This window comes from Rhinolophus sinicus, linkage group LG06 (genome assembly GCF_036562045.2).
Source record: "Rhinolophus sinicus isolate RSC01 linkage group LG06, ASM3656204v1, whole genome shotgun sequence".
Lineage (NCBI taxonomy): Eukaryota > Metazoa > Chordata > Mammalia > Chiroptera > Rhinolophidae > Rhinolophus > Rhinolophus sinicus.
In genome coordinates, this window is record NC_133756.1 from 91360592 (window position 1) to 91376460 (window position 15869).

General features: G+C 34.1%; 1 protein-coding gene across 3 annotated transcripts in view; it reads right to left on the minus strand.

Moving 5' to 3' along the window:
* The window catches only part of CUL5 (cullin 5), an 84455-nt gene that overhangs the window by 43767 nt on the left and 24819 nt on the right, over positions 1-15869 (minus strand). For all 3 annotated transcript variants that reach the window (XM_019718720.2, XM_019718721.2, XM_074335529.1), the window contains one exon: positions 6148-6247. In XM_019718720.2, the coding sequence (XP_019574279.1) occupies positions 6148-6247 (100 nt within the window). The remainder of the gene's footprint in view (positions 1-6147; positions 6248-15869) is intronic.

Genomic DNA, 15869 nt, shown 5'->3' on the forward strand with positions numbered 1-15869 from the left:
AGTTGTTTTCACCTTTTGGCTATTGTGTATAATGCTGTTATAAATATCTGTATACAAAAAATGTTCACAAAAACTTGTGCACACTCACCAAGAATAACAGAAAGAGGACTCAAACAAATAAAATCAGAAATTAAAGAGGAGACATTTTAATTGATACCACAGATATACAAAGAATCATAGCAAACTACTATGAACATTATGCGCCAATAAATTTGATAACCTAGAATAAATAAATATCTAAAAACACACACTCTACCAAGACTGAATAATAAAGAAATAAAAAATCTAAACAGACCAATTACTAGTAAGGAGGCTGAATCAGTAATCAAAAACTTCAACAAAGAAAAGTCCAGGACCAGATAGATTCACTGGTGAATTTTATCAAGCATTTAAGGAAGAATTAATAACAATCCTTAACGTCTTCTAAAAAATAGAAGAGGAGGAAACACTTCCTTATTAATTTTATGAGGCCAGCATTACCCTGATTCCCAAATCAGATAAGGATGCCACAAGAAAAGAAAATTACAGGTCAATATCCCTGGTAAATGTACATGCAATATTCCTGAACCAAGTATTAGCAAACCAAATTCTACAGCACATTAAAAGGATAATACACCATGGTGAAGTGGCATTTATTCCAATACCGCAAGAATGGCACTTTGGCAAATCAATGTGATACACCACATTAACAAAATGAAGGATAAAAATCATATGATCATCTTGATAGATGCTGAAAAATCATTTGACAAAATTCAACATCCTTATATGATAAAAACTCTCAACAAAGTGGGTATAAGAGGAATGTAGTTCAACATAATAAAATCCATATGTGACAAACCCTCAGCTAACATCAACAGTGAAAAGCTGAAAGCCTTTACTCTAAGGTCAGGAACAAGACAAGGAGGCCCACTCTTACCACACCTATTCAACACAATACTGGAAGTCCTAGCCAACCAATAGGAAGAAAAAAAGAAATACAAGGTATCCAAATTGGAACGAAAGATGTAAAACTGTTACTATTTGCAGATGACAAGATATACACAGAAAATCTTAGAGAGAAACTCTACAAAAAACTGTCAGGACTAAGAAACAAATTAAGTAAAGTTGCAGGATACACAATCAAAACACAAAAATCTGTTGTGTTTCTATACACTAATAACAAACTATCAGAAAAAGAAACTACATCAAAAGAATTAAGTAACTATCAGGGAGGTGAAAGACCTACAATGAAAACTAAGACATTGATGAAAGAAAATGAAGAAGACAAAAAAATGAAAAGACATTCTGTGCTCAGGGGTTGGAAGAATTAAAATTGTTAAAGTTTCCATACACCCCAGAGTGATCCTTATCAAAATGGCGTTTTTCAAAGAAATAGAACAAACAATTCTAAAATTTGTAAGGAACCACAAAAGACCCCGAATAGCCAAAGAAATCTTGAAGAAGAACAAAGCTGGAGGCATTATGCTGCCTGATTTCACACTATTACAAAGCTCTAGTAATCAAAACAGTATGGCATTGGCATAAAAACAAACACACAGATCAATGGAACAGAATGGAGCCCAGAAACAAACCCACACATATATGGTCAATTTATTTATGATAAAAAAGTCAAGACAGGGAAAGGACAATAGGGAAAGGACAGTCTCTTCAATAAATGGTGTTGGGAAAACTGGACAGCCACATACAAAAGAATGAAACTCGACCACTGTCTTACACCATACACAAAAATTAACTTGAAATAAAAGACTTAAATTTAAGACCTGAAACCATAAAACTCCTAGAAGAAAATATAGGTCGTAAGCTACTTGATATCAGTGTTGGCAGTGATTTTTTTGGATTTGACACCAAAAACAAACAAGTAGACCATCAAGCTCAAAAGCTTCAGCACACCAAAGGAAACCATCAACAAAATGAAAAGGCAACCTACTAACAGGAGAAAATATTTGCAAATCATACCTGATAAGAGGTTAATATCCAAGTATATAAATAATGCATACAACTCAATAGCAAAAACAAACAAACAAAAAGAAACAATTAAAAAATGGGCAGAGGATCTACACGGACCTTTCTCCAAAGAAGACATACAGATGACCAACAGGTACATGAAAAGATGTCCAATATCACTAATCATCAGGGAAGTGCAAATCGAAATCATAATGAGCTCAAACCTCAAACCTATTAGCATGTCTATTATTAAAAAGACAAGAAATAACAAGTATTAGCAAGGATGTGGAGAAAAGGGAACTTTTGCACTGTTGGTGGGAATGTAAATTGGTGCAACCACTATGGAAAACAGCATGGAGGTTCCTCAAAAAATGATAAATAGAACTACCATATGACCCAGAAATTCTACTTATAGATATCTACCCAAAGAAAACAAAAACACTAATTCAAAAAACATACAGTTGGCCCTCCATATTCATGGGTTCTTCATCTGTGGTTAGCTGAATCTGCAGATGCAGCCCACAGATACAAAGGGCCAACTAAGGGACTTGAGAATCTGTGGATTTTGGTATCTGGGGGTGGGAAGGCGGGTGCAGAACAGTCCTGGAATCCCCCCATATATACCGAGGGATGACTATATGTACCCCCATGTTCACTGCAATATTATTTACAATAGCCAAGAATATAGAAACAACCTAAATGTCCATCAATGGAGGAATAAAGAAAACGTGGTATATATACAAAATGGAACATTATTTGGTCATAAAAAATGTCCAAAAAATGCCATTTGGAACAACATGGATGGACCTTGAGGGGATTATGCTAAGTGAAATAAGTAACACAGAGAAAGACAAATACCATATGATCTCACTTATATGTAGAATCTAAAAGAAGAAAAACACACAAAACAGGCTCATAGATACAGAGAACACACTGGTGGTTGCCATTCCAGAGGGAGGGGGCAAAATGAAGGAAGGGGATCAAAAGGTACAAACTTCCAGTTATAAAATAAATAAGTCATGGGAATGTAATGTACAGCATAGTGATTGTAGTTAATACTATATTGCATATTTGAAAGTTACTAACGAAGTCTTAAAATCTCATCACAAGAAAAAAATTTTTGTAACTATGTGATGTATGTTAACTAGACTTATTGTTGTGATCATTTTGCAATAATACAAATATTGAATCATTATGTTGTACACTTCAAACTAATATTATATCAATTACACCTCAAAAAACCCCAACAAAAACAAAACTTATACACAAATGTTTATAGTAGCATTACTCAAGAGCCAAAAAGAGGTAACAACCCAAATGTCCATCAGTGATGAACAGATAAACAAAATGTGGCACAGCCGTGGAATGGAATATTATTCCGCCATAAAAAGAAATGAAATACTGGCCAATGGTACAACACAGATGACCCTTGAAAACATTATCGTAAGTGAAAGATGCTAGTCATATTGTATGATTGTATGATTCTAGTTATATGAAATGTCCAGAAGAAACAAATCCATATGGACAGAAAGGAGATTAGTCATTGTGCGAATCTAGTGATTGTGCTAATTAGTGATTATACAGAGTTTCTATCTGGGTTGATGAAAATGTTCTAGAATTAGTGGGTGATGGTGTACAGCTTTATGAATATCCCCAAACCCACCAAACTGTATATTTTAAGAGGGTGAATTTTCTGGTATATGAATTATATCTTTTTTTATTTTCCATATGGTGGAGCCTGTCTCTCCACCACTGGAATTTGGGCTAGTCCTATGACTTGCTCTGACCAACAGAATGCAGCAGATGTGACACTGTGACACTTCTGAGCCAAGACCTGAAAAGGTCTTGTAGAGCCACTATCACCTCAAAGGTTTCCTTGAACATAAGAAACCACATGAGGGGAGAGAGGCCCAGATGGAAGCCAGCACCAAACACCAAGTATGTGAGAAAAGCTTTCTTGAACCATCCAGTCCTTGCAGTTCACTGCTGCCACATTAGTAAACTTAGGTGAAATCAAGTGAGCTGGTCCCAAAGTGTGAAACCACAAAATTATGAGTAAATAAGTTATGTTAATCTAAAAAAAAAAAAAAAAATTCAATATCCGAATAACTTCCCAAGCACTGTATCTTTATTTTTACTTCACTTTGTTATTTTAAAAAATGCTATAATAAACATTTTAATGCATATTGTCTTTCCTGTTTGGGAGATTTGGCCCATTCTAACACGGTGAGCTCACTTGGTCTAGTAAATTGACTAGTAAAATAACTAATGCACTAGATTTTCTTAAAAGTTCAAAAATCTTTTAAAATTATACACCTGTCTCTGGCACTGCTATTCTACAATTTAACTGCTCTGAATTAGTGGCACTAAATCTCATCCTCAGGTTGTTACCGAGGTCTACATTCCAAACTTTACTGGGTCACGTTACCAGTGAAACCCTTAACATATTTTCTTCACGCTAACATATTAGTGTGAAGTATATTTTTAAACATTTGTTAACAATATCTAAGATTACTCTTTATGAGCCCATTTCTAGAAACTGAAGAATAAAGCTCTATCAATTTGAAACAATTTATCTTCACCAAACGTCATGAACAGATAAGCTGATATGCTTTCCAATGCAAGTGGAAATTGCATTTCTAAATCAGCTTTGGAAAAACACAGTTTTGATTAAATTTGACGCTGAAACATTTAATTTTTCTAGGCAGATCTGAAAAAATGATTTATTTTCATTAAAATATAATTTCCTCTAAAGCTATAATTTTTAAAAATGATTAAGACTGCAGAATTAATGGTGTTATCAATAAAGCATTTCATTTCATAAATAATCCCTAACATGACATCATATTGCATCATGATAGTGGCCGCACATTAGCAGAATTAAATATATACCAATCATGTACTTAATTTCAGTATCTTCCTTTAAGTCATGGATAAAACTCAATTTCAATTTCCAACTGCTAAGCAACTAGTTTTTAACAAAATTTCTAACAGACAACTTTTACTAAAGTTGTACAAGAGACACTAACACAAAAATTCAACTAAAGAATAATAAATTCTAGCTCTCCAGTTTTCAAACTTCATTCTTTAGAAAGTTAAATAATTATGTCCTTAGGCTCTCCTTCTAAGGGATGTATTAGTGATGCCAGAATTGATTCAAAATAACACTTTATCTTTGCATTAATTTCCCCCCCAAAAAAGGTGTTAATAAAGACAAAACAAACAAAACAAGCTCTTGAATAACTGACCTAATGCCTAAATGAACATTGTCTTCATTTCAGTAATTTTAAATACTTATAAATATTATCAACTCAAGAACACTCAATTTCAATTCAGCAGCAGCAATGCAAAGGACAGTCCAAAGACTGCACTGTGAGTTTTGTTTCTTCATTTGTTTGTTTTGTTCCTTTGTTGTTTTTAGTTTTATATACCACATATCAGTGAAATCATATGGTACTCGACTTCTTCTGTCTGATTTATTTCGCTTAGCATAATAATCTCAAGATCCATCCATGTTGTCACAAATGGCATTATTTCATCTTTTCTTGTGGCAGAATAGTATTTCATTGTGTATATATACCATATTTTCTTTACCCAATCATCTATCGTAGACACAGACAATAGTTTAGTGCTTACCAGAGGGTAAGGGGGTAGATGAGGGTAAAAAGAGATCAAATACATGGTGATGGAAGGAGAACCGACTCTGGGTGGTGAACACACAATGTGATATATAGATGATGTATTACAGAATTGTACACCTGAAACTTATGTAACTTTACTAACAATTGTCACCTCAATAAACTTTAATTAAAAAAAAAAAGAAAAGATTACACTGTTAAAGAAGTATCTGGAATTGAAGAAAATTACTATTATCTTAAGAACAGGTATTAGTTGTGAGGAAAAAATAGATTTATGTGGACTGACATATGGCCAAAAATTATGGTGGTGGGGACGTCTAAAAACATATAAAAAACTGAATTTCTTATAGCACCTTTTAATTGAGGATAATAATGTACTTTCTTGAAAGAAATGTCACTGGGGGAGGGGAATAACAAATAACAATCACTTCATTAAAAAATTTATTTAACAAATATGTCAAGAGTCAATGTGATATTTGAAATTACTTCAGAAGTCCTACATTCAAAATAAAAAAAAACATTCTTTGAGTAAAGTCTTAAATAAATCTTAATATAAAGAACTTACTGCCTGTGCTTGCTTAATAAACTCAAGAATATCTTCTTTTAAAGCCTGATGAATTTTCGCTGGGCCTTTATCATCCCAGAGACAGACTGCATGCACATCCCTGTAAAAATGAAGCAGGTAAACAAATATTAACACTGGAAAAGAACAAAGACAAAACTCATGTTAAGTTTTGTTTTAATAGTTTCCATGGACCTTGCTAGAACAAGCTAAGGGTGCCTGAATCCACTCATATGAACCAAGCATTCTTTTTGTAAGTTGCCTCATAAATGCAGAGGGTGCCAAAAAAAATGTATACACATTTGAAGAAAGGAAAAAAACTATTAAAATTGTAACACTCAATATATACTGATAACAAAAGATGAATACAAATCACGTTTGACTTCTGCAATTACAAGAGGTACTCAAAGTGGTTACCATCAGCGTCCAGACACTTCTGATTACGGTGAACTACTGCTTGAGCAACACTGACCAAAGTGCCTACTTGTATATATTTTTTTGGCACCCTCAGTATATTTGTGTCTATCTTTATTTTCTTTGTCATTGTTTTCTTTAAATGTCTGCTACTTACTGCATAAAATATTTTTAATTATAAAAGTATACTCCTGTCACTTAATCCCACTCACCAAAGTGAACTATTATTAATGTTTTCTTGTGTAAAAACAAGTATAAATCCTTTTAAGTCTTTAACACTATACAAACTACTCTTTTTAAAAAAAATTAGTAATTTAAATCCCATTATGGAGACTATCCTAGCTTCCCCCATACATTTATTACATTTACATATCAATTACGACTGTGCCTCCTTTATTAAAAAAATAAAAATAAAAACAAAAGTCCTCAGAAACTGGTATACAAAAGCTCTGAACTTACAAGGCTGACATATTTTACCCAAAAGTCATTCATTATGGAAATATATTTAATATTAATAAATATTCAGAGTTAATTTCTTAATTACCAACTTGTATGAGAACAGAGAAACATAACAAAAGGAGTCTTATATCAGCGACTTTTTTATTCAAAGAATTTTCACAGTGATTTATTTAGTACCTTATGGAGCCCGTTACAAAAAATATCAAAGAAGTCTAAATAAAACATCTCCAAAACTCATAACAAAGGCCAAATAGTTCAGTTTATATTCAGATTCTTAGGGACATCATTAATATGTCTGAGTATTACTTTGAACTTGCTTTTATCATTTGTGAAATTCAGTTTAATAGTGGTATGTTGGGCCAGTGCCTACGATGCAGTAAGCACATAGATATTTGTTAAATAATATAATAGGTAACATCTGACTGCTTACTATGTGCCAGATTCTATTCTAAATGTTTTAACTCATTTAACCTTCACAGCAACTCTGAAGGAGTACTATATTTATCTCCATTTTATGGGTGTGGAAACTGACGCAAAGAAAGGTTATATAACATTCCAAGATTACATAGCTTAGTATATAGTGGATCCAGGCAATTGGGCTCCAAAGCCTACACCAAACCACCTCCCCAAATTTATTCTTGTAGTCCTCCAATCCACCCAACAAACAGTAGCCCAAGTGATCTTTGTAAAACTCAAAAATCACATCCAATTACTTCTGTATTTAAAAACCTCCAATGGTTTTCCATTGCTCTTTGAATACAGTACCAAATGGTTAATTGACCCCTATAATACCTCTGCAATCTCACCTCATGACTAAAGGAATCTAGAGTCTAAAAGAAGAAACTGATACAAAAATAGATTGGTTATAACTCAATATAGACAACTACTACGAGGCATATAAACACAAGATGATTTTGGAACCCAAGGAGAAGGTGAAGGTAGAAATGAGAGGAAGACAGGAAAAGGGAAGTTTCCCTGGAAGAGTTGATTCCTGAGCTTAATCTCAAAGAACAGGTAGGAATTTACCAGGAAAAGATGTAAGAGGGAGGGGGAAAATATTTATGTAGATGTTAACAATATGAGTAAAGAACTGTGGATCACTCTGGGGTTTGCACTGAATTATAAACAAATCAATGTGGTTAGCAGGTGAACTGGGGAGTGATAAGCAAGAAACTGGGCAGACTAACCCCGTTATTCGCCCCATGTTCAATCACAGTCCTACTGTATCCATCACCTAAATGTGTCTCTCCAATTAGGACATTTCCTACTATCATCATGACCATAATCAAAATCACCATCATATCTTACTTAGTTTATTGTAACAAAAACTAACATGAATTAACTGCTTACTATGTGCCAGGCACTTTACATATATTGACTCATATGTTAGTTTAGGTTTTCCGAGAAGCAGATGTGTAAGAAATTAACTGAGGGAAATGCTTCTAAGGAAAAATGGGAAGTGAGCTACAGGAAGCTGTGCGGTGATGAGCCTACAATGCTGGTCTGATCCCTATAGGGAAGAGTGGAAAGGAAGGTTGGGTAGCAAGAGTCTTAGACTGCAGTGTAGTTCTAAGGAAGTTTGATAAAGCTGTTGGAGAGTTTCGGAGCAAAAGTCACTCATCAGAGGAGATACAGTTCTCCCCGAAATAGGACTACCTTAGTATCCCTGCCACACTCAAACCACTGCTGGGATAAGTCAGAAGGGCTCAAATGTGACTTGCATCTCATAAGGCAACAGGGAATGGTGTGGTAAAGGATGTGGGGTTGAGAAGCTCAAAAAAAATCAAACTTGGTATTGATTTATTAGTATGTCTTCTCTAGCTCCCTTTTCTCAACCTCCAGGTATTCCCAGGTGTTGCTATATGAGGGATGAATGTCCTCAATACACTTTCTTATTCAAAACACAATACTACTCATACAACAGAACATGGGGCATCTCCCGGTCAACTTTCATACACATCTTGAGGAATGTATTATGATAATGCCCTTAAAGGCCGCTATGCTCCACTCCCTAATCCTACTCTCTTCCATCCCAGAAGTAACCAAGCCTCAATTTGTTCTTTTTTCAAGTTTTATAACAGACTATAAAGATTTCTGAACTTTATAGATAGTTTACCAAATAATGATTTTTTTCTAAATGATTTTTTTATCCACTTATAGCTGCATACAGTTCTAGTTCATGCACTTTATCTGTTATATCAAATGGCACTTCAACATAAAGGGAAGGAGCAACAGTGGGCAATAAATATATGAAATTAAGTCTGAATGGGTAAAAACACATTCTCTTGGAATATATAACCAAGATGCTTTTTAAAAAAAAAGACATGCTGTAGGGGAAATGCTTTTAAATACTTAACTATGTTAGGAAAAATCAGGGAGTGGGAGAATGACAATGTTCAAAGATTTCAAGAGAAAAGGGATGGAACAAGAAGCATGAAGTAAGAAGTATCCCAAAGGTTTTAACTTCCTTGGATAGAATGGAAGTAAAAGGGCAATATTGTGAGTTTGGTATAAAAAATAGGTATTTTGCTTTTAATTAATAGTAATACCATAACGCCTTTGACTGAGAGTGAGAAATAGAAAAGTAACCATTAATGGAAGTGAACTTTCAAATTAACAAAAATAAGGAAAAAGAAAAATGAGGAAAAAAATAGCATCTAATAAGTGATAAATTTATAGAAGTAAAAAGAATATCAGTTATAACATTAAATCTAAGTTGAATAAATTATCCTATTAGAAGACAGTATGCCCTTCAAAATGACAAACATTATATAATTATATGATTAATTACATGAAGTACCTCATGTAATAGGCAAGTTTGTAAGACGAAAAGTAGAATGGAGGATACCAAGCGCTGGGGGTGGGGGTACAGGGAATGACTGTTGAATGGATATAGAACTTCTGTTTGGGATAAAGTAAGTTCTAAAATTGGACAGTGTTGATGCTTGCACAACATTGTGAATGTGTTTGCACACCAATACCACTGAATCATATACTTTAAAATGGCTAAAATGATAATTTTTATGTATGTTTTACCAAAAAAATTTTTTAAACTACCATGTGTTTTTAAAATTACTAGGCAAACACAAACCAAGAGAAAGCAGGGTGGCAATATTAATATCATCCAAAGAGGAATTTATGGTTAAAAGAACTAGAGAGAAGAAACATTCTGTATGTAATGATAAAAAGCATTATTTATGAAGATATGTCAGTCTAATTACACGAGAAAACGTATACCTCAAAATGTAAAACAAAAATAATTAGATATGCCAGAACTCGATACAAATGCATTAGAATACTTTAAGACATCCTTATATCAGTTAGGATTCACTCAGCTGAAAACAGCATTAAACTCAATTAACAGTGGCTTATATAATAATGATAATTAGGTATTTTTTCTTATATAAAAGTCTATAGAGGTAGCAATTGCTGGTGTTTGTTCAGAGACTCACCAAGATCTTTCTCTCTCCACTCTGTTATCTTAGCATGTTAGCCTCTTATCCCTGTGACTGTTATAGGGGGAGGGGAGGATAGTGCCAGGCACACTAGTTTAACTCATCTGGAGAGCGAAAACTTTCTTAGAAGCCCTCCTGTAGACCCATTTGCCAGAATTGTGTCACATGGCCACCCTAGCAGTAAGGGAGTCCACAAAAGTGAATATTAAATTATCCAGCCTCTATAATGGAAGATACACAAGGCAGAGAGAACTAAGAATGAGTAGTTCTTAGCTAATCAATAGTGTCGATCACAAAATCTCTCAACACTTGAAAATCTAGAAGAAAAAAGTTAAGGACATAGAAGAATTAAAAAAAACCCCAACAATTAACAGGTACAGTTTATTAGCGATTCTTGCAACTCTCAAAAAAATCATTTTTTCCTAAGAGCACATGCATACGTACAAAATTTTTAAAATATATTTTTATAGGTGGTTTCTCTGATCATAATCTATAGATAAATCGGTAAGTGACAACAACTTCACTATTTAGAAATTAAATTCCTAGATAATACATGCATTAAAGAAAAACAACAACAAATTTACAATAATCAAGAAAGCAATAAAAAGGAAAACACTTCATACCGCAGAACCTATGATAATAAAAGCAATATTAAGAAAAAAATGTATGGGTCGGCTGGTTGGCTCAGTTGGTTAGAGAGCAGTGCTCATAACACCAACGTTGCAGGTTCAATTCCAACATGGGCCAGTGAGGTACGCCCTCCACAACTAGATTGAAAAACAACAACTTGACTTGAAGCTGATGGGTCCTGGAAAACACACTACTCCCCAATATTCCCCAATTAAAAAAAAAAAAAATTAAAAAAATTTATAGCCTTGAATGCTTTTATTTTAAATTATAAAAAATAAAAGAAATAAGAATTCAATAAAAGGACTAAACCAGAAAAAGAACAAAATAAATCAAAGAAACCATAAAAAGGACAATAAAGAAGCAAATCATAAATTTTATAATGAGCATAAATGGAATAAATATTCTTTCCAAAGAATTTTTGCTTTTTTTCCTCTATTGTACAATTACTTTATAGTTCATTAATTTTGGCTTTTGGCTTTCTGTCCTTCTACTTTCTTTAATTTGCTGTTTTCTTTTTTCTCATTTCTTGAAATGAAAAATTAGCTCACTGACTTTTAGCCTTTTTTTCCAATAACATGCATTCTAGGCTATAAACTCTTTACCACTTAAGCATTGCTTAGGTGGATACAACAAGTTTTGATATGATGTATCACATCAAAGATATTTTTATAACTTGGTTAAGTGAAAAGACCTATAAAACAGATCAACTCCTTAAGAGCCAAGTAAAAGAAAAATATGTAGGATTAAGGATGAAAAATGAGATTTAACCACATATACAGGATAAGCATACTACTTAAAATTCTATGGCAACAAATTTCTAAACCTAGAGGAAATTGAAACGAAGTATACAAATAGATACTTTGTCTTACTCCCAATTTTAAGTAAATACTTCCAACCTATCAATATTGGGATGCTTGTTGATAGTATATTTACAGATGACCTTTATCAGATTAAAGAATAATCTTATTTTCCTATTTTATTTTGGAAAGATTATTTATCTTTTTGTCTTTTCTTCATCTACTCAGATTACTGATTTCTGACATGATTGTGTCTTTTTCTATTTGTTTTTTGAGTTCAGTTTTCATTTCATTTCCTCCGCTTTTTTTTATCTTGTTAGCTTTTGAATCTTGGATTCAAGATTTAGTTTTATAACCCCAAATGGTTGTATAAGGATACTAAATTCAGTTTGGAGAGTTGCGTTTGTGTTCTGCTTCACAGTTGGTTTCTCCAGGACAGTTTTTATCAACTAAAATGTTTTGATTTGTACTTTTTTGTACTTTTGGATGGATGTCTGCTTTTTTTCTATTTATATTCATTTTATGGTCAGGATTTCTAGTTCAAGAGCACCTCTTTCTGTTTAGTTTAATAAAGCTCAATTTGTTTAATGGCTGATATTGTTAATGGTAGAGGAAAGGGTACCTGTTTCATTTCTGCAGATCCTTAAATCCTCTATATCCTTACCTGCTGAAAATATGTCCATTTTGTCATAAACTTGATTAAAAACTTGAGTAGGGACAGAATACTAGGTTCAAAATAATTTCCCTTCAAATATTTAAAGAATATGTTCCATTAATCTGCATACCATTTGACTGATAAAAAGAGTGGGGACAGTCTGTTTTGTGTGAAAGATAACTTTTTTTCTCTGCAAAAGTTATAGTTATTTTCTTTATCCTCGGAATTCTGAAATTCCTTAAGGATATGTCTACGCATGATGTTCAGCACTTCCAATATGCAGACTTGTAGGGATGGCTGGGAAGGGACAAGAGTGTTCAGTCCTGGGAAATTTTATTCTTATACTTTCAGACTATATCCTCTCCTCTATTGTTTCTCTCCTTCTGGAACTCTTTGTAAGTAGAAGTTAACCTCATTCTAGATCTAGCTTCCATTTTTCTTAATTTTTATTTAATTTTCTGTCCTTTGCCTTTGCTCTACATTCAGGGAGAAGTCTTTGGTTTTATTTTTCAAATTGCTGACTTGGCCTTTTTTTATTTTTCAGCTCTTTTATTTTTTATTTTGAAGATCTTTATTTGCTTATTTCATTTTCCAAAGTAATCTTTCTTTTCATACCTCTCTAATGATATAAACTACATTTTTTTTCTTTTTTTGGGGGGTAGTTTTCTAAACCTTGCATCATCTACTTCCTCTAACTTGGAGGTACAGTCTCTAAGGCGGCCTCCAGTGATCCCAGGCTCCTGATGTTCATAACTGTGTATAGTTTTCTCCTAGAGTGTATAAACATTTGTCTGCATGATCAATAGCATACCGCAGAAGTGATGGTTTGTCACTTCCAAAATTATGTTATAAAACATCATGACTTCTATCTTGGGAGCACTGTCTCCCGCTCTGGGGAAAACAAGCTGCTACACTGTAAATGGCCACATAGTGAGAAACTGAGCAGCTAGTGAAGAACTGAGACCTGCCAACACTCATGTGAGTGAATCTAGAAGCTCATTCAGCCCTAGTTCAATATAGGCCTGTATTTTTTGTAGAGCTTGACTGCAACCTCATGAGAGACCCTGAGCCCAAACAACCCAATTAAACTGCTGTCAGATTCTGGACCCTCAGAAACTGTAAGATAATAAATGTTTACTGTTTTAAGCTGATACATTTTAGTGAAATTTGTTTTGCAGGAATAGATAACTAATATACAGAGATATGACAAAGAAAGCAGGGAGATGGAGGACTACTGTAATCATTCAGATGAGACAGTGGAAAAAAAGGCAGCTGGAATGGAAAGAAGTTCAAGAGATATGTAATAAACATCTATGAAACCTAGTAATAAACTCAGTATGAAAAGTAAAAAAACACAGGAAGTTCCCAGTAGCTGTCAGGTTTTTTGGCTTGAGACTATGAATAACACAAAAGGCCACGTGAGGTCTGGAAGTTCAACTCAGAAAAAATGATCTGAATTGCTTATATGGAGATAAGAATACAAGTAAAAGAAAAGGAAATATTGGAACTCCTGAGGAAACCAACATTGAAGTGGCAGGTAAGGATAAGACAGCTAAGGTGACTGAGATGAGGCAGACGACAGAGGAGAAAAACCAGGAGAAAGTGGTATTATAAAAACCAACTTAGGAACAACAGCAAAAAAATCTTTAAAAAAATTATTTATAGTAAAGAGGAATTTTCTTAAAAATAAGGCCTCACAAGTTGAAAATAATCAATTACTTATTTTGGTTTCCATTTCACACACCAGAGTTAAACCAAACAACACATATCTAAAGCAGCAGTTCTCAACTGAGGGAGGTACAGCCCTGTCAGGACATTTAGAAACATATGAGGGCTTTTTGTTTGTTTGTTTCATTCTCAATAATGGGGGGGGGGGGGACACACAGGGAGTGTCCACTACTAGATTTTATGAGGGTGAAGGACAGAGATGATAAACATCCCACAATATATAGGACAACCTTGTAGAACCACCCAAATGCCAACAGCACTCCTACTAAGAAATCATGACATAGATTGTGAGAAAAGGGGAGCATATAGTCAATATAGTTTAATAGCAATGCATTATTTTAGTACTTCAGATTTAGCTATAAGTAACCTGAATGTTACTTATATGGTTAAATAAGCTACAATTTAGAAAGGTTTCAATTAATGTATGTTTTGCAATTTTGGTGATGGCATCCTTTAACCTATAAAGACTACATATTGAGCAACCTTGGGTAACTCTCCCAAGAGATATGAGAAAAAGCACTGGCTGGGTGACACCTTTGGTTTTTGTTCTCGCCTCCAAGTAGGAGGAGAAAAGGCCCGAAAGTTCCCAAAGGTAAGCTTTAGGTGGACCAAAAATGTTAAATGTTTGTGTTGCTCTTTCCTCCAAGCATGAAGAAATAAAAATAAGAGTTAAATGAGATCCCAGGACTGGAGAAAGCTTTAGATAAACCAAGGGAGAGGGAAACCACAGGCATCAACCTCCCCAGACCCCTTGCACACCAGCAGGATCTCCCAGAGCTACAATGTTAATGTTACAAATGCTGGCTTTTACTGCTGGAGTTTGAATACATTTGTAACAGAAAAAAGGCCCAAGAGAGGTTTAAAAGATGGCTTTGTATTTTGTGGCTATTGCATCTGGATATATAATAAAGATATAAAACACAAGTTTGTACTTTCATAAATGCTAGAGGAATCATATCAATCAGGAAAAGGTGCAAAATAAAAAGTAACACACAACTTCCTTGCTTTTTACTGCTGGTGAGGGGACTGGAATTGAAACTGTTTAAATATTGGAAACCGAAAAGTCTCTGTAATGCATGTTATTTACGATTATTTTTACCTATTGGCATTTCTGAGAAAAGGGAGACAGGATGAAAACTAAGAAAATATCTAGGAAGCTACAAATGTTTTGAGTTTTAACAAGCAGTTTTTTAGTTGCTACTGAGCTCTTTTGAAATCAGATGCCTGACCCTTAGAGGCTGATGATCTTCCAGCCTGATGTGCAAATTTTTGAGTAGCTCGATTTAGACTCTAAGATCGACAAGATAAAATGAGCTTAGAAAAGTCTTGCTCGTCACTTGGACTTGGAATATGACTGCCTGTTTTTGCCACACATTGGCTTTGTTGATGCTGAAGAAAAAAAAGTCACTGGCTTTTTTGGAAACCAGAATTCACAGATCCTCTCTCACTGGATCTGACTCTAAGCTGAAACCTATACTGTCTGATATTGGGCTGTTTAAACCTCACTGCAAGCTGTACTGAAGTTAAAGCAGGCATATGCTCAATGAACAGGACTCACTCCAGGCTGCTGAAGATTTAAGACACCCT